This window comes from Pygocentrus nattereri, chromosome 18 (genome assembly GCF_015220715.1).
Source record: "Pygocentrus nattereri isolate fPygNat1 chromosome 18, fPygNat1.pri, whole genome shotgun sequence".
Classification (NCBI taxonomy): Eukaryota; Metazoa; Chordata; class Actinopteri; order Characiformes; family Serrasalmidae; genus Pygocentrus; species Pygocentrus nattereri.
In genome coordinates, this window is record NC_051228.1 from 19,123,928 (window position 1) to 19,143,744 (window position 19,817).

The 19,817-nt window shown below is 39.4% G+C and overlaps 3 protein-coding genes across 4 annotated transcripts in view; 2 read left to right on the forward strand and 1 right to left on the reverse strand.

Moving 5' to 3' along the window:
• Nucleotides 1-798: 798 nt before the first annotated feature.
• On the reverse strand, nucleotides 799-3,465 carry pmaip1 (phorbol-12-myristate-13-acetate-induced protein 1). The gene is made up of 2 exons (XM_037547018.1): nucleotides 3,302-3,465; nucleotides 799-2,811 (listed from the first exon to the last, which is right to left on the reverse strand). Exons 1-2 carry the CDS (start codon nucleotides 3,312-3,314, stop codon nucleotides 2,690-2,692), a joined length of 135 nt encoding a protein of 44 aa, XP_037402915.1. The 5' UTR covers nucleotides 3,315-3,465; the 3' UTR covers nucleotides 799-2,689.
• A 5,831-nt stretch (nucleotides 3,466-9,296) lies between these two features.
• On the forward strand, nucleotides 9,297-16,578 carry sub1a (SUB1 regulator of transcription a). Its single transcript, XM_017711260.2, has 5 exons — nucleotides 9,297-9,464; nucleotides 12,266-12,335; nucleotides 12,450-12,572; nucleotides 14,452-14,560; nucleotides 16,204-16,578. Exons 2-5 carry the CDS (start codon nucleotides 12,267-12,269, stop codon nucleotides 16,281-16,283), a joined length of 381 nt encoding a protein of 126 aa, XP_017566749.1. The 5' UTR covers nucleotides 9,297-9,464; nucleotide 12,266; the 3' UTR covers nucleotides 16,284-16,578.
• A 1,822-nt stretch (nucleotides 16,579-18,400) lies between these two features.
• Nucleotides 18,401-19,817, forward strand: part of pstpip2 (proline-serine-threonine phosphatase interacting protein 2) — a 39,836-nt gene continuing 38,419 nt past the window's right edge. For both annotated transcript variants that reach the window (XM_017711258.2, XM_017711259.2), the window contains exon 1: nucleotides 18,401-18,470. In XM_017711258.2, the coding sequence (XP_017566747.1) occupies nucleotides 18,438-18,470 (33 nt within the window). In that variant the 5' untranslated portion in view covers nucleotides 18,401-18,437. The remainder of the gene's footprint in view (nucleotides 18,471-19,817) is intronic.

Here is a 19,817-nt window from a genome sequence, read left to right on the forward strand (position 1 = left end):
CAGTTAAATGTTCTACAATGAATATATTTAAAGAATTCAAAATGATATTTAATGTGATTATTGGCTAAAGACAGTTCTCAGAGTCTATAATTCCATCACAATTCTCCACTTGAGGCTTAATCTACAAAAATGATAAAGAAATAACATGCAGGAATCATCAGCCCTTCACCTTTTACTAAATGAATACAGGGACCCGTGTATGGCTACAGAGGCAGATGCTGAAGATAAATCTGAGTATTTATTGCACTTTTGAAGTAAAGGAGATAAATGTCCAGTGTCTTGCATATATGAACAACTCCATGCTTTTCCATGTCCTTGTCCATGTCTGTCACAGTTTGTTGCTTTCCGAGGACTTCCAGGCCACTGGTCTCAGTCACGTAAAGGGCCCATATCATAGAAAACTAAAAATGTCTCACTTTTTCTTTAAATAAAAGTTTGATGTAGTTGTAAAACTTGAAAACGTACAGCTCAGGTCAAAAGGTCCATATATGGAAGTCTACCTGCTGTAAACGAACTTGCTGTAATGTCACGAAAAGCAAAGCATTACATATACCACTCAGCCTTAAACAGGTCAGCCCCACGCACTCACACTGAGGAAGAAGGAATGTTTTTGAACTTGAGCATGAGTCTATCAGAACAGAGCTCGTTTATATATACGCCACTGCTGTCAAAACGAAACCTTGTAGCTCCAAAAACTTTACAGGGGAAGGAAAAACCTACTTTACTTTCAACGTAAGTCAATGGAACCAGATTTTTTTCCAAGTCATTTTGGGCCATTTTATTTGGTCCATTCATCATGACGTTTACACACAATGTAAAGGACAACAGGCATTTTCAGACTGCCAAAAACTGAAACACAACAAAAATGGAGATAAAAGGTTTTGTTCCTACAGCAGCGATTCACACGAGTCTTAAAGGCACAGGCTCTTTAATTCACAGTATTCAATAACGTCAATAAAAAAAGCCCCACTTCCATTCTGGTAGGCAATTGTAACCGTTGCTGGAGTTACATCCATGCAGGAGGAAGAAGACCGAACAAAATATACAAAAATGACCACAAAAAAGATGAAAACATAGGTTGAGTTCTGGATGCAGTCTACAAAAAAAACAAATATTTATCATTTCTGAATCCATATAACCTGCACATCTCTAAAGTTCAGAAAGTTAAGACAAAAACTAACAAAGGTGGCTACTAAAACTTAAATATATTATTCTTAAATAACACAGACAGTTAAGCTGGAGCTAGCTTCTTAGTTGAATTTTCCGTTCCACCTTAAACGGCGCTGCATTTACATTTAGGCACCACGTTCAAACGAATTTGGAGAAAGCTGGTGAGTAAGAAACCCAGCCCAACATCATGTCAGAGAAATATTTGCAGACATCTGACATCTTGTTTACCTCAGTCTCAATAAATGCATCCTTAATCAAGAAACACTTGGAGATGTTAATAAGCAGCACAGCAGAGCTGTAATCCGCTGGAGCTGCTGGACTCGCTGGCTGATCTAACCACACACTTCTACACCTCACCTTCTGCACTTTTCGTACCATTTAGTACGCTAGTATGTGGGTTTGAGATGTTATATAGCAGGAAATCTTAACTACAGCAACAAATTAAATAAAGATCAAGGCAAATGACTCAAACAAATCAGTTAATGAGTGTTAAAAATGAGTTTTAAACTTTGTATCCCCCCCCCCCACAAAGTGCTTTCCTGTCTTTGCTGGATTGATTATGGCTTTATCTCATAAAGTGCCAAAACGCTGCTGAATGAACTTGAAATTTCCTACCAAAATGGCAGCATGAGTGCCTAATTTCAACACAGCGCTATGAACGCTATGAGATGCAAAGAAGTGGAAGAGCCACCACAGTAAAAACAATCCTCTGATTGTGGTATATAACAGAGCACGTGTCATACGAGGAACATAGAATAAAAATAAACAATAAAGAGAATAACATGGTACTGGTATGTAGGATATGGGCCGTCGGGCTTAGAAAAGGAAGTCCACTGGAAGTGAATGTAGTGACATTTGTTTGAGAGCGATGACTCACTGTGCCTATACGTCATCAGAAAGTCCCACACAAAGAGTTGTGCTGAAACCGAATGTGTTCTGGTGACAGTGAAGGATGACGCTGAGCTTGTGGTTTGTGAGGTAACATCAGGTTCATTACAATCTGACCCACACTCCCTGTCAAAGAAAGACCCATCAGGATTCAAATCTAATGGATTCATTTTGCTCCCTAATGGGAATTGGCTTATTGGTTACAGATTCCCGTGGGAAACCACGTAACCAGTCACAGGACACCTGTTTGGACAGTCCTTTGCACTGATATTAACCCAGCAAGAAAAGCCAAACCACCAGGAACCAGCACTTAATAGTTTCCATCGTTTTGTTCTTTTCACCAAGATTGCCATGGAGCACCTTAAGTCCCCTTTTCTGAATTCCCACCTTGTGTTTTAGGCCACATGTGGCTGATTTGCAAGGTGAAAGGCGTCCCTCCAGAAGCAAGCCTGATTCCACAACAGTGCCTCCTCGTGTGGAGACGACATGGCGTAGCTTTAATCGAAGCTAATTCGCCTGTAAAGCAAGAAACTCCAGCAGAGAGAGAGGAGGTGTTTTTTGAACCGTACGTCAAGTCGCGCCATTTTCCGGTAGTGTCACATTACAGCCAGATTTCTTCCCTTCGGCCGATTCATTTAATCTTCTGCATTTGTTTGTAATTTTTCGCCAGCAGGCTGAGCAGCACGTACTTCCAGTGGATCAAATCTCCCATCACACGCAGCTGCTGGGCACATTCAGCCACCACGGTCTGCTCTAAAAGGAGGAAAAACACAGAACAAAACGAATGAATGTTGGTGATCAGGACAGCAGATGAGAGCGAAGTCAGCTTCCTATTCGCCAGCATCTTGTTCGATTTTTCACGTTCCACCTTAAACGGTGCGGCATTTAAGGTGGAAAGGGCAAATTTCGAAAAAACATTCTAAGTCGTTTCACTCGAAATGACGCTGTCTATCCGCCAGCTGCTGCTTACGTTTTCCCATCCGCCTTAAATGCCGCACAATTTAAGGCGGAACGGCAAAGTTCCAACAAGAAGCCGGTGAACAGCAACCGACATTTTGATTCAAATGGCTTTGAAAAGTGATAATAATAACACTGAAGGTTCCCATATACAGCTAACGTTAGTATAGGCGAAAATGACCCACTAAGTATTATGATGACTGTTTTATTAACACCAGAATTGTGTTATAAGACCGAGCTAGAAACGCCAGCGCTATAATAAAGATGTAAAGTGAGTTTTATTTACCTTTACTTGCCATTCTCGTCCCTTCCTTCGTCGTCGGCGCGCTGAAAGAAAATGAAGCCGAAGCCGCGACACTCAGCTGAGGGAAATTCTCTCTGCTGGGTAAATTTAGCCTGTCACGAGTTAATATAGCGAGCTAGAGGCAGGTCGGTTAACGTCACAAGTGTTTCATTTTCCCACCCTTGCGACAACAAACTACAAGCCAGGCTGCACAAGGAAGTTCACTGCTAAGAAAAATGGCCTTGAGGGAAAAAACCCTATGAAAAGGCTGTGTTCCCAGAGCAGATCATTACACACATTATACATCTATTACAGTGTATTAAACAAATGATAAAGAGTATTGATACCTGTATTTAGCTGATACAGAGTTTTATACACATACACCTGATTCAGAGTATTAAAGTCACTACACAGTTACAACCCCAATTCCAATGAAGTTGGGACGTTGTGTAAAACATAAATAAAAACTGAATACGATGATTTGCAAATCCTTTTCAACCTATATTCAATTGAATACACTACAAAGACAAGATATTTAATGTTCAAATGGATAAACTTTATTGTTTTTTGCAAATATTCACTCATTTTGAATTTGATGCCTGCAACACGTTCCAAAGAAGTTGGGACAGGGGCAACAAAAGACTGGGAAAGTTGAGGAATGCTCAAAAAAACACCTGTTTGGAACATTCCACAGATGAACAGGTTAATTGGAAACAGGTGAGTGTCATGATTGGGTATAAAGGGAGCATCTCTCAAAGGCTCATTCGTTCACAAGCAAGGATGGGGCGAGGTTCACCACTTTGTGAACAACTGCGTGAGCAAATAGTCCAACAGTTTAAGAACAACGTTTCTCAACGTGCAATTGCAAGGAATTTAGGGATTTCATCATCTACAGTCCATAATATCATCAAAAGATTCAGAGAATCTGGAGAAATCTCTGCGAGTAAGTGACAAGGCAGAAAACCAACATTGAATGCTCGTCACCTTCGGTCCCTCAGGCGGCACTGCATTAAAAGCTGACATCATTCTGTAACGGATATTAACCACATGGGCTCAGGAACACTTCAGAAAACCACTGTCAGTGAACACAGTTCGTCGCTCCATCTACAGGTGCAAGTTAAAAGTCTGCCACGCAAAGTGAAAGCCAGATATCAACAACACCCAGAAATGCCGCCGGCTTCTCTGGGCCCAAGGTCATCTGAGATGGACTGACGCAAAGTGGAAAAGTGTCCTGTGGTCTGACGAGTCCACATTTCAAATTATTTTTGGAAATCACGGACGTCATGTCCTCCGGGCCAAAGAGCAAAAGGACTGTCCGGATTGTTATCAGCGCAAAGTTCAAAAGCCAGCATCTCTGATGGTGTGGGGGTGTGTTAGTGCCCATGGCATGGGTAACTTGCACATCTGTGAATGCACCATTAATGCTGAAAAGTACATACAGGTTTTGGAGCAACATATGCTGCCATCCAAGCAACGTCTTTTTCAGGGACGTCCTGCTTATTTCAGCAAGACGATGCCAAGCCACATTCTGTACGTGTTACAACAGCGTGGCCTCGTAGTAAAAGAGTGCGGGTACTAGACTGGCCTGTCTGCAGTCCAGATGTGTCTCCCATTGAAAATGTGTGGCACATTATGAAGCACAAAATACGACAACGGAGACCCCGGACTGTTGAGCAACTGAAGTTGTACATCAAGCAAGAATGGGAAAGAATTCCACCTACAAAGCTTCAAAAATTAGTGTCCTCAGTTCCCAAACACTTAGTGGGTGTTGTTAAAAGGAAAGGTGATGTAACACAGTGGTAAACATGCCCCTGTCCCAACTTCTTTGGAATGTGTTGCAGGCATCAAATTCAAAATGAGTGAATATTTGCAAAAAACAATAAAGTTTATCCATTTGAACATTAAATATCTTGTCTTGTAGTGTATTCAATTGAATATAGGTTGAAAAGGATTTCCAAATCATCGTATTCTGTTTTTATTTATGTTTTACACAACGTCACAAAGTATTAAAGCCACTACACAGTTAGTACAGAGATTTAAACTCACTACACAGTTAATGCAGTGTATTAAAGTCATTACACAGTTAATGCAGAGTATTAAAGTCGCCACACAGTTAATACAGAGTATTAAAGTCACTACACAGTTAATACAGAGTATTAAAGTCACTACACAGTTAATACAGAGTATTAAACCCACTACACAGTTAATGCAGAGTATTAAAGCCACTACACAGTTAATGCAGTGTATTAAAGTCATTACACAGTTAATACAGAGTATTAAAGTCATTACATGGTTAGTACAGAGATTTATACTCACTACACAGTTAATACAGAGTATTAAAGTCGCCACACAGTTATTGCAGAGCATTAAAGTCACTACACAGTTAATACAGGGTATTAAACTCACTCTAAGTCTGATACAGAAGATTAAATACGTGACACAGAGTATTAAACACACTATACATCTGACACAATGTATGAAACACACCTAAGGCAGACTAATATAGATTGTATAGTTAACCTGAGGGGTGGGAAGACTAACCTAACCTTAGACGCACCTCAATTTTATCTTAAACAATTCTGAATCAATTCACCATATCACCAAATCTTTTGTTCAAATCAAAATTTTTACCGAGACACAACATTGCGTTGATAACTTTGTTAAAGCACCGATGAAAGTTATCGATAATGTAGCAGTGTTATCCAGATAAAGGGCCACTCATAAGGAAGTCGCTTCTGTTTAATACATTGCTGTTTTTGAAGACTTTCTAAAGTGCTGTTTTGGATAAAACAGGTTAATGGGAAGAATAACAGCTCATGTATAATGGAAAACACATTGTTATTTATCCAATAAAGGTGGTATTAATCATTATGTAGCATTGTTTAGGAAATATGATTACGGTTACATGACAAAAAGTCTTAAGAATCCACTGAATTATTATTACTTTACTATGTTTGAAGTGCTCTATGGGGGGATTCTCAACATCAGCCTGTTTATTTAATGAAATATATCTTCTGTACTTAACGTTTCAAGTGACAGGTTGACATACTTTGAAAATACCTGTTACCCTTTACGTTGTATGTAATTTTTATGATAAATGGACTAAAAGAAACGTCCCAAAGTGGCTTGAAAAAATGTTCTCCTGTAAAGTTTTCATTTTGGAGATTTTTGTCTGATAACAACAAAACTCAATGCAGCATAAAACATAAACTTTGGGTGTTTTTTTTCTAAAAAGCTTCTAAAAATGACAGGTTTACACATGCTCTATGGAAGGATTCTCAACAACAGTCTGTTTATTTAATGAAATATATCATAACATACCTAACATTTCAAATACAAGACACTACAAGCTATACTGTATAATAAATACATAATTAAACAGCTTGGTTTTAGTTTATGTAGATTATGAGTGCGCAAAGTGTAATGCCCATTCAAACTCGTCTATGCTAGCAACACTCATTAATGACAAATCCAGGGGGAACAGCATAATATAGGCCATAGCCTATAAAAAAGCACTGCCCGTCTAATGCAGGTGATTATACAAAATAAACTGCTGTTGTCAGAAGAAAACCATCTATCCCCTCTTATTTTTGACTTGTTTCAGTTTTTGACATAGTTTGAACATACCTGTTACCTTTTATGTTGTATGTAAATTTTATGATGAATGGACTAAAAGAAATGGCCCAAAGTGATTTGAAAAAATGTCTGGTTTCATTGACTTACATTAAAAATAAAGTACTTTTTTCCTTCTCCTGTAAACTTACCATTTTGGAGATACAAGGTTTTCGTCCGATGACAGCAAAACACTTCATGCAGCATAAAACAAACTTTTTTTTTTGTTTGTTTGTTTTTTTGAGTTTACAGCTTCTAAAAAATGACTGGTTTCCACAATAGTGGTGCAGGAGGAGGGGTTTGTCTGAATACAAATGGAGGGAAAAACTTGTTACTGCTTGTTTGGTTGAAACATCTGTGGCATAAATTAGAGCAGTCTTTGTCAACGGAGATCCTGAAGTGACTCATGATCTTCACTATCTTTAACAATTACATAAACCAGCTGTAAAATCGACCGGTTTTCTCCTCGTACATTCTGAGAAAGATAAGAGCGAGATGAGTGTGGAATCTGGAGAACATCTTGTTGTGAGGAACATCGCTGTAAGAAATGCAGACAAACAGATTAGAAACATCAGTAAAGATAAGAAAGGACTAATTACTAATACGATAGAGAGAACACAATGTGCATTTATCCTCATTTCCATTATGCGGATTCAACATTTCTTCTAAAATCATAAATGGGAGTTTCACCATTTTTTAAAATGTCAGTATAATTCAGTTTGTGTATGGAATGAGTGTTTTCTTTCTGGGCTATTTTGCCTTAGAACACCCCTTATGTACCCCCTCCATCCACCCCTGCCATTAAATAATCTTACATATGTATTTTAGGGCCTTCCATCCGATGACCGTTGGGATAGGCTCCAACACCCCCCCCCCCCCCGTGACTACAATCTGTTCTAAACTGTTGTTAAACAATGTCTCAGACACCAGGCAGTGCATTCATAACCATTTCATGTAAGACCTTTATGTGAGGGAGATGTCTGGTTCCTATCACCACCACTGTGAACAATTCTAACTCTGTAAGTTTCTCAATAAAAGAGTGTTTCACACCAAACCACTCTGAATGACTCTGTTTACATCTTAACCTTTTAATTAAGGAGATTTTTTTAACTCAGTGGAATTTCACTTTTATAGGGATGTTTTCTGTAGTAAAAGTCTGTAGTCTTTAAGTTGTTGGGGGTGTACACTACATATTGGAACATTACTGTGAGGATTTGACTCAGCATCAGTGAGGTCAGGTACTGATGTTGGATAGTCAGCTCTGGATGACTCCACCTCATCCCAAAGGTACTGGATGGAGCTCCATCACTCCAGAGAACACAGTTCCTCTGCTTCACAGCCCAATGCTGAGGGCCTATAATGTCAATACGCCCTCTAGCCCACTTGGCACTGGGCGTATTGACATTATAGTGGCCCATTCTGTTGGTCAGTGCTTTTCTGTTGTGTCAGCACTGGGTGACCTTAAAGCAGCTGGCTTCACTTATTAGGACTGTTTGAATACAAAGCGCCCGAATTTACCTAAACTCACCCTGCCGAAGGACATATTAAGGCTTGTCTCACCAGTTCTCCAGTCTGCGCCCCCTGGTGGACAGAAGCTGCAGTGGCAGTGCTGAGTTAGTTATTTCAGACTGTTATTACAGCAATGAGTTTTTACAGCCTGCACCTATACAAGATATCCCATCATATCTGCTGACATGTTATCATATGTCTGTGTACAAACTGAAGAGAACATGCGTCTGTTTACAAACAGGCCTGTTTATTATCACCTCACTGTCACATGAGTGTTGATAACAATCTCCTGAACAATCCTGTAAATAGACACTTTTCTCTGCTTAAAGTTCAATTACTCCTGATTTAATGAATTATCAATTAGCAATGATCTAATTAGTTAATGTACTGAGCTCATAGATGCTATTTCATCCTTAATTTTCTATTAAAAGTTCTTTCTATAATTCTTAATTTCTATTATTTTAAATATGACATTTGTTCTGGAAATTATAGTGATTTGTTTGCTGATTTTAACATATTTGAAAAAAACAAAAATAAAACATAAAATGTCCCATAACTTTTGCACAGGCCACATTTTATATTTCACTTTTTCTAATTTGTTCAATTTGGTAAATAAATAGTGCTTGTGAGTCCTCTGATGTGGGATGTTTACTTATTTTCACATAGAAATCTGTAATCATCTCATTTGACCAGGTGTGCCCAAGCCTTTGTTTACAATTTGTTGTATAATTATGTATTTTAACATACTTGTAGATTATAGACGTTCATGAATCTTGCCATAGCTCACTGTGCTCACACGGACCAAACGAAGATAAAGTACTTTATTGGTGACGATCATTCTCGGACTACATTTCCCAGTGTGCATTGCGGGACGAGAGCAGCGCCCCATGAGTCTTTGCGGCGCCGTTTCCTCGCTGTGGTTGTTTTGTGGCGCGCAGTAGCTCCGGGTGATCATTCACACTGACCCGTACAAACATACACACACTGACCGACTGACCAGCTGACCGACCGAACCGAACTGGGCCGCTTCATATCCTTCACGAAGGTGGGTGACGCAGTATGGATTACTGCGCTCGCGGTACCGACAGGTTTCCGGCGCGCGCGCGGTTTAGGGCCCGACGGTACCGTTATCGTGATCCTTTTTGACCCGCTACTTCTGCTCGGATGAAAAGAGATGCACAATAAGAGGTTATTTTTTAATAAGGCGTGGGCACGGATTAACGAATTCATTTATTGAGGTGACGAATTAAGTTTCTCATAACCCGTGGCCTCAATGTATTAATTTGTGGCCTCATTATAGTAATTTGTGGCCTGAATATAGTAATTTGTACCCTCAATGCAGTAATTTATAATCTCAGTATATTCATTCATGACCTCAGTATAGTAATTTGTGGCCTCAATATAGTAATTTGTGGCCTCACTATAGTAATTTGTGGCTTAAATATAGTAAATTGTGGCCTGAATATATTCATTTGTGGCCTCATTATAGTAATTTGTTGCTTAAATATAGTAAATTGTGGCCTGAATATATTAATGTGTGGCCTCATTATAGTAAATTGTGGCCTGAATATAGTAATTTGTACCCTCAATGCTGTAATTTATAATCTCAGTATATTCATTTATGACCCCGGTATAGTAATTTGTGGCCTCAATAAAGTAATTCGTAATCTCAATAAAATAATTTGTGGCCTCTGTATATTAATTTGTGGCCTCAAAGTAGTACATTCTGGCTTTAGTGTAGTAATTTGTAGCCACGCCTGTTTAAAGAATTGTCACCATGTGACTTCAGGGGCTCTGTAGTTGCAGTCTAACCACCAGCCACAAAATGATTTTATTAAAGATTTCACTCACGTAAATAATCCATAAACACGCACAGAACAGCTGCAGACATCAGTTCAGCTGGAGCGCTGCTAAATATCCCACCACAGTAATTACACAGTTATAAAATCTGAATTTATAAAATAGAATAAAGAATGCAGACTGAAACATTGGTTCAGATGTGTTCAGTTGCACAGTTGTATTGCCAGGTTTGCTGCTGCTCTGATGAGCTGTGCAATCTTATCAAAACATCCTACTGTAGCACATATTTACAGGTATACTCCTAAATAAAACCTCCAAGTAGGATATTTTGATAGACTAAAACTACGAGGCTGAATGATGCTTCTTTTCTCACAACTTCTTGTTTGAATGTTCCCGTTCCACCTTAAATGGTGCAGCAGCTGTGACTAGCGATCACAAACATTAGCAAACGAGACAAAATACTGACCTGTCGGTTCTGTTAAACAGCAAAATAGGTTAACGTCACTCAGCTGTTCAGCGGAAACAGAGAAAAATCCTCATATCAGACTTTTCAACCCTCCATGAAGCTGAAGTCAGCTTATTTTTCGACGGCTGCTTGTTCAAATTTTCCCATTCCACCTTAAATGGCGCAGCAGTTCGGTGCGGTGAAGCACCATTTAAGGTGGATTGGAAAAAGTCAAACAAAAACCCGGGGAATGTCCTGAGAAAATGCCCTCAGTAAAATGTTACTGGCATTAAAATAATCAGGATATCCAGAGAGCCTAAATCAGCTGATCAGGGGGTCAGCAGTGATTGTTAAGCTGAGTCTGTACTGGATCAGCCCGAGCGCAGCTACGTTTGTAGATCACTTAACATCAGTCGTGTTTAAATGAGCATCAGATGAAGATCAGAGAACTGCAGGGAAACCTGGTGATGTTGTTCTGACTCCTTTTCATCTGCCCTCAGTCTGAACATGGAACAGTGCACGGTAGCTTTAGCTCATATGTAGCAATATTCATATTCATAATTCATAATAATATTCATCAACTCTTTAACTACCTCGTAATTCGGAGGATCCAGCGGTATTTGGGAGAAAAACGTGTCGGGTTCTGAACGTTTTTATGTAACACAGGGGGCGATAGAGGAGACTTTTCCAAAACTCTATTCATTCTGCCCACAGAGAAACGAAGCTTAGACCCGGAGTTCCTAATATGGCCATGAGAACATGGTGGTCTATAGCTGCATGCTGTGTTTGCAAAATGCTGGGTATTGTAGTGAGAGATTACTGATGTATTTGCCAAGCTATTGCTTTAAGTACCTTTTATAGCACCAGTCCTACATTGTATAAAAGATTTAACTCAAACCTTAAAAATAAGTGACCTGGTTGCCTTAAAATGTTGAACTCTGAGCTAGCTGAGTGTTTTCTCTCCTTCATATGTGAGGGTAGTGGAGGCATGTCAAACGGGATCTTAGGGAGATTAGCGTTTGCCCTCATCTAACGCTCTGAATTCAATTCATGAAGGTCTAATTAGCTGATGAGCTGAATCGAGTGTGTTTAGTGTGGCAGTGTGCTGAAGTCTGCAGTGTATTGGCCTCCAAGGACTGGAGCCTGACACGTGGGGTAGTGGGAAGAGTTGCAACATGTTATTATTGGTTGATATTATTTTGTCCTGCCCACTTACAAAAGTCAACACATCCTCATGGAAGTTTTACATACCATGTCATACCTCTTTACGTATTAACATCACACACACAGACTCACAAAGAAGCTCTGGCTTGATGTTCAGGTCTCAAATGATCTTAAAATCAATATTATAGTGATGTGGTTATGATGACAGTAGTTGATAATTCACATTTTGACGGAATTCTCATTCAGTTCTCTTTTAACTTGCAAGACTTGCAATTGCACCTTTCCACCAGAGAGGTCTCCAAATCCCCAAAATGTACATAGTGTAGCTTTAACAGAGTAATAATCAGTGTATTACATTAAATTATTTGAGTTCACTTTTCCATACAGTGGCTTACAATGTGTGCTAAAGGGTGAATCATTACATTGTGTACCTCCAGAATGCCTAAATCAAAGGAAGTGCTGTCTTCTACGTCCAACAGTGACTCTGATAGTGACGCCGACACAAAGGTATGAAACTTTCAATAAACAACCTCAGTCAACATAGGGGAAAAGGCTTGGCAGTACTTTGGAGGCCATTTGTGGACCAATAATGTATTGTTTGCTTGTTCTCCTTCATCCCAGGCTAAGAGGAAGAGGCAGGCGACACCGGAAAAGCCATCAAAGAAACAGAAGAGCGGAGAGTCTTCCAAAACATCCAGCTCCTCTAAAGGCGGCAGCAGCAACAAAAATGACAACATGTTCCAGGTCAGGCGTTGTTATAGAAATGTTTCACCAAAAAAAAAAAAAAAAAACAGATTTACCCAGTTTTCCCCCAACTGCAGTCAATCCAAGCCACGCTTGATGTCTGAAGTTTGCTTCTTTACTTTTTAACTCAAGCTAAGAGGCTATTGTAGCTAAGAAGTAATGTCCCCCAGGAAGATTTCTAAGAGGGATGCTTCAATGTGGGAATTGCAGATGTCCAATATTCTTCTTGTACATATCTGTTCAGGGTGATACTTATGAAGTTATGACGTAGAAATTGGGACTAAGTTTCAATCCCATTTCACTCATTGCCCCTACCACTTAGCTGCACCCCTTCTTTTTGCTCGTTCATGCCCAGGGGTAGGATGTCTTGATTCTTGTTGAGATAAAGGGGTAGGGCAATGTGTTAGGGTTACACGGCTCTCCAAACAGATTTGGAGAGGCACATTCCAGAGTTATGAGGGAAAATGACAAGATGGCTGCACAGTCGACCAAAGAAAGCCGTTCTTTTGTTAAAAAATTATGATAATCATGACTATCTTAGTTGTTTCAATGTATTATGGTCCTTTTCTTCTTAAAAGGTATAAAAAATTCGCTGAAGGTAGGTGGATGTCTCGGTAGCTAGCCAGCTAACTTTCCCGTTCCACCTTAAATAGTCCAGCAGTACTGATGCCTGAAGCCTAGAATGTACCTCCTGCTCTATTTAAGGTGGAACAGCAAAATTCAAATGAGAAACTGGTGAATAGCTGATTTCAGTTTCATATCACTGGAGAATTGGGGGGTGTATAATAAATAATTGCCCCCTTTTGAAGCCGTTTGAATCCCTAAATGTAACTAAAGAGCAGTGAGGCTGCTGAACTTGACCTTCCTCTGTTATCACTGCAGACCGCTAGTAGCCTGTTAATAAGATTAATATTCTTTTTATTTTAGGGTCCCATTTTTTAGGGAAGATTTCAAACACTATCCCTTGTAACTCGGTTCCAAGGGGCAAGGTAACAACCGAAAACAAGGGCTAGGGGTAAAAATAAGAAGTGGGATTGGGCCTGAATCTACCTGCATTCGCACTAAAAAGAAATAATTTTTTTTTTTCAAATGCAGTAAAAAGAATAATGTGCAGATGTTTTAGCGTAGTAACGCAGCATCATCTGAAAGTTATGCTCCTCAATTAACATATCATCAAATATTGGCTTGAAATATCAGTCAAATCTAATTATAATTATGATTAAACATTTCTTTTGTGATCAACTTTAAGCATCTTTCTGCTGATACTGATGTAATTCCAACGATCCCTTGTATCTGTTATATTTAAAAACTTGTACTGGCTTCACAACAAACTTCAGGCACAACTACAGTGATGTTAGAGGTCTGTAGAGTCTGTAGAGAGAAAATGTGGGCTCTTCTGGTTAAATCACATGCTTTGTGGATTTTCTAAGTGAAAGTAAGTCCTCAACAGCCAACAAGGTCAAGGCGTAGTTATTAATTCGCTGAAACGTAACATTTGAAAAACATCGATTGTAGTGTACAATGTGCTAAAGTTTGGACATTTTTTCCAGTGTGTTAAATGCAGCAAATAAATAGAAGTTGTGCAGTAAAATTTGCAGAATAATATTTGTTTCCTGTATAGGATGTGTTCACTTACTCGTAATTTAAAAAATTAACAAAGCCTGTAATTTGACATGGTGTGCCCAAACTTTTGGATACAACCTTAACCATGTTGAGAACAACGCAAACAGTTCTTAAGTTATAGAATTGTGCGATGAAAGCCATTTAAAAGGTTAAACGTAATACCATAATTGATTTCAACAGCTGCTTTTAAGGGTTACTTTTATGTGGCCACACGAATGAGAAGCTGAGTTTGTTTGTGTGTGCTGTTTTCTCCAAGATAGGGAAGATGAGGTATGTGAGCGTGCGAGACTTTAAAGGGAAAGTCCTCGTCGATATCCGTGAGTACTGGATGGATCAAGAGGGTGAAATGAAGCCGGGACGAAAAGGTACAACTCTCTTTATCCGCTTACATTATCAATCGCTCTGTCTTTCTCAGACCAAAAGCCGTAGCATTGTGTTATCGCTTTCATCACAAAATAACTTTTAATAATCTTTTTCATATATTTTTTTTACACCATTTAAAAGGGCCAGCTGCTTTTTACACTGTCTGAACATTTGATAGATATATCTGACAGAAACGCCCAGTAGAGGTTACATTAATATTAGGGATTTACAAGATTTGATATGATTCGGTACAGTACATCTTTTAATACAGCAAGAAAATGTGCTTTGTGTTCATATGTTGATGTTAATAAGTCAAAGATGAATATCTTACATTTTTCTGGTATTTTATTTCTTTCCTTGGGGTCCACTTTTGGGGTAATGCTAGCCATATACTAGACTTAAAAAAAGAGACTGTAATCTGACCCCTAATCTAATCTAATCTAAAGACAGTGTCCCAGAGTTTTTAGTCACCAGTTGTGCTTTTGCAAAGACTGTGGATCTTGAAGGGTCACGATTTGCAAGACTAGACTAGAATTTTGAGATTATTTTCCATCATGTACCTGGTGGAGAAGCTCTTTTTCTTTCTTCTCCACGCTGTAATGGGACAAATGAGAAGGCACAGATTACTGTAGAACTGTATACTCTGACATCACAGCCAGCAAAAAGACGGATTTATGACAGCCACCCTAACAACTTCCCACTAATCGATTGAGATGATGTGAATATGATGCAACTCCTGCAAGACTCATGATTTTATATCTACATTTTATAAGCATCTGTGATTCAGCATTGCAGATATGCAAATGGAAAATCCCGACTATCAGCATCACACCACAGTTCCCAAATCAGAGTATCCGTAGTAAAAATAGCTCAGTTTTGATATTAGATGGAAGAGAATGTATAAAGAGCTCCTGATTTTCCAGAGAAGAGCCTTCATAAACACAGCCACAGTTCAGTTCAACAGGAGTTCAACAAAAGAAACTGAAAGCTCTCTTCCCTTCCCCTTCCTCTCTCTCACTGCTGCACGCTTTTATTGTCAGTCCTGTGTGATAAGACAACCAGGAAAAGGAGTTAATGGGCCTCGTTCTCCAATAGCGTCCTAAGTTTGTTCTTAAATGTGTTCTTGAGAAAGGTTCTAAGGAAAAGTCTACATCAGATTCATGACGTGTTCTTAAAACGCAGAACTTTCAGCTTTGTGCTCTTGAGTGCGTGTCGATTCTGTTCTTACTTAAGAACGAACTCCCAATAGGAAAACACTGGTGAATGTCAGAATCATCAAAACTGCGCAAGTGGGTTTAAAGAAGAAATTTGTTCTGCTCAACCATTTGGAAGAGCACATTTTGAGTCACTATAGAAGCCACTGTTTCGTAGACGTAAATATTTAAAAATTTGTTGGGTCAAAAAGAAAAAAAAACACCAGCTTTTTTTATTATTGCCGCAAACAAATTAAAAATATAAAAACAAAAATAGCCTTTTCTGGTTAGGGTTAAGAAGAAATTTCAGAAGTGGGTAAATGAGGCTCAATGTGTTTCCTTAGTTAAACTGAAATATTTGTAATGTTACTTTCATTCAACTTCCTTTAAAGTGACATGAATTGAGAGTTTAATTAATTTGAGTTGAGAATCTGTCTGTTTGTCTGTCTCAGGTATTGCTCTGAACCCGGAACAGTGGAACCAGCTGAAGGAGCAGATTGATGACATTGATGAAGCTGTGAGGAGAATATAAACATCTAGCAGTGAAGCCGACAAACTGATTTTTTTTTAATCCTCGTCACACACATTACTTAAATTTTAAATACAAGATTAATATGACATAAAGGTCAAGGACCGTTTGACCGTTTTAGACTAGGTTTTATTGCAGTTGGGTCAGTTGCTGTATTTTTCGTTTTCTTTTTTCTACTGACAAATCAGTTGAAATGTTGCGCATTGCTTCTGTGGATGAGTGGGGAGTGTCGGGGGCGAAACTGGGGAAGTACTTTTGTTTATTTTTTACAATAAAGATGATGGAAATATAAAGGTTATTATGTCTAACTTTTTTATTTGCATAAATGAATGTATGAATAGATCATTCATGAGACACACCCAGTGCCTGTGTTACAGTAACTCAGATTAATGAATGAGACTTTGGGCGTGTCTCAAATCGACCCTTGATCCCTATGTATACAGAAAGTTAGAGCACACAGAGTTTACTGAGCTAGACTAACGTGGCAGACCTGCCATGTATATATTTAGTGCCTATTAAGCTAATAATGCATGTAATATGGGAAATACAGGGGGTCATGGGGGTGTCTTGGACTTCCCAATTAATATTTTGGACCCTCTGAATGTCTCAAAATCAAATGCTTCACCCACAGTCAGCTTCTGTCTTTGGTGTCTCAACTAACTAGAGCTGCAGCACTGTTCTGCCTCAGGGTGGCTCTGTAGCAGACTGGTTCACCCAGTTGGTCCTTCAGATTCCTTTGAAAAACTACAATGTGCTGTAGTAGATCTGTAAATCTGAAAACTCGCCCAGTTTCCTGAAGACCGAAGAGAAGATGAGCAAGATCTCAGTTAATGTGAAGAAGAGCACATTATGACACTAGAACAGAGCATTTCCAGAAGAATTGATCAACCAAACATTTGGAAGCATCACTAGCACCCCTATGGTGGATAAGTAAGAAGTTAGGCAGCACTGAAGTAGCCAGACAACATGAGACCCCCAGGTACCAGGGGGCATTTCACACACTGAACGCTTGCAAACGATTTAGATTGAGTATGTACTGTATGTGTAAATACTAACTTGAAATAGACATTTGTGAAAACTTGCCTGGATTGAAACTTAACCCTCTATTACATGAATTGTTTCCTGCACAGGAAAATGTTTTTGTTATTCAAATGTGTTTAAATAATGTACATATTAGATTTTTAATGGTGTATTTGGTACCACAGCATCACAAAATCTAAAAGAAGAGCACCATATAAAAACATCCTTTCACTGAAAACAAGACTAAACAAATCCAGGATAAACTTAATCAAATTTCAATTGGTTTGTGGAATGTAGGATAATAACAGCATAATAAGAATTTACGGTCATGTAATATCATAATGTATTAGTCCTTTCAAAGTAAAAGACCCTTTTTCCACAATTAAATGGGAAAACTTATTCTATATTACTATATAAATTATATAAAATATACTATATTATATTAGTAAAATTGAGATTAACTAATTATGCACTAGAGTTAGGTTAAGTTTCATGTATAGATGTCAAAAAAATAGAGCTGAATAGACATTTTACAACTACTAGCTACTAAGCTCAAAGTAGGTTAATTTTACTAGTTTACTAGTTTGCTGGAAAAGGAACATTAGAAACCATTAGGATTAAAACCTAATGGTAACTGGCTTCATGTTTTCCAACAGAGACCACTAGTTTCCTGTAGGACACAGATAATCCCATAAAACATGTGTATAATAAATATAGTTAACAATGCATCTTAATGTATTTTTTTCTTTCTTCCATATGCGTCCTAATGAGCTTTAAATGAGTCTATTAGCTACAGGCCTGAATGCTAAAACATGCATCTAAAACATTAATAAACGCATATTGTTCCCTGAATCAGCAAACCGATGCGCTGTTTTCGTCACACCGTCTACAGTTCACTTCACCTTCGTCTCCTTCATGCTGTGCCCTACCTAGGGCCCTAGGCGCCAGCTTGAGGCGCGCCCATGTCTTGAGTGAGCCGCTATAGCAGAGTTCAACCAGCAGGTGGCGGAAAGTGCGCGCGTCAGAGCGCTCTGGGAAAGAGCGCCGCCTCTGTGGCCGCGTCGGTACCAGCGAAACACGCCTCAGCCCGTCAGTCTCCACAGCCGCGCGAAGAGCTCGGACCGTCCGTCAGAGACCATGAGGGACCTTCACTTTAAGGACAACTTCTGGGTGAGAGCTGGAGTCTTTCTTCGCGATATAACGTCTAGTTTCCCTTTAGTCACAAAACGCAAGCGTTTCAGAAATGAATCTGAAATGTAGTCGCTTAGCGCCTTTTTCGGTTTTGGTGCAATTTTCTCTACTTTTTTGAAACTTTGCGTCGTTTTTATGGGAACTTCCTCACTTTGAAACAAAACCTTTTGCGGTCGCCTTTTTAACTTAACTGTTGTGCTCAAGTGTCGAAACGGACGTGCTTTCCACAACGGGAAACGTCAATTACAGCGCTTGTTATCGCCCTAGTCTCTTACTTATTAGTATAGTTTGCAGTGGGTTTGCAGTTTTCTAAGACTCAGTGAAAGTGCCTCATCATCTGAGAGCAGAGCAGTCAGATATTAACACTGATTCATCTCTAATATGATAATATTAGTATTTATTTGATATTCAAGTCGTTAGAGAGCAGAATTTTACTGTTCCACCTTAAATGGTGCAGCAGTTACATTCTTGCTCTTCAGCTTCCCAGTAGAAGTTTCCCGTTCCACCTTAAATGGGGCAGCAGTTACGTTCTTGCTCTTCAGCTTCCCAGTAGAAGTTTCCCGTTCCACCTTAAATGGGGCAGCAGTTACGTTCTTGCTCTTCAGCTTCCCAGTAGAAGTTTCCCATTCCACCTTAAATGGTGCAGCAGTTACGTTCTTGCTCTTCAGCTTCCCAGTAGAAGTTTCCCATTCCACCTTAAATGGTGCAAAAGTTACGTTCTTGCTCTTCAGCTTCCCAGTCGAAGTTTCCCGTTCCACCTTAAATGGTGCAGCAGTTACGTTCTTGCTCTTCAGCTTCCCAGTAGAAGTTTCCCGTTCCACCTTAAATGGTGCAGCAGTTACGTTCTTGCTCTTCAGCTTCCCAGTAGAAGTTTCCCGTTCCACCTTAAATGGTGCAACAGTTACGTTCTTGCTCTTCAGCTTCCCAGTAGAAGTTTCCCGTTCCACCTTAAATGGTGCAGCAGTTACGTTCTTGCTCTTCAGCTTCCCAGTCGAAGTTTCCCGTTCCACCTTAAATGGGGCAGCAGTTACGTTCTTGCTCTTCAGCTTCCCAGTAGAAGTTTCCCGTTCCACCTTAAATGGTGCAGCAGTTACGTTCTTGCTCTTCAGCTTCCCAGTAGAAGTTTCCCGTTCCACCTTAAATGGTGCAGCAGTTACGTTCTTGCTCTTCAGCTTCCCAGTAGAAGTTTCCCATTCCACCTTAAATGGTGCAACAGTTACGTTCTTGCTCTTCAGCTTCCCAGTAGAAGTTTCCCGTTCCACCTTAAATGGGGCAGCAGTTACGTTCTTGCTCTTCAGCTTCCCAGTAGAAGTTTCCCGTTCCACC

Coding starts and splice junctions, on each gene's coding strand:
- sub1a (XM_017711260.2), top strand. CDS start 12,267: ATGCCTAAATCAAAGGAAGTGCTGTCTTCTACGTCCAACAGTGACTCT. Junction 12,573..14,451: donor AAAATGACAACATGTTCCAG/GTCAGGCGTTGT, acceptor GTTTTCTCCAAG/ATAGGGAAGATGAGGTATGT. Junction 14,561..16,203: donor AATGAAGCCGGGACGAAAAG/GTACAACTCTCT, acceptor TGTCTGTCTCAG/GTATTGCTCTGAACCCGGAA.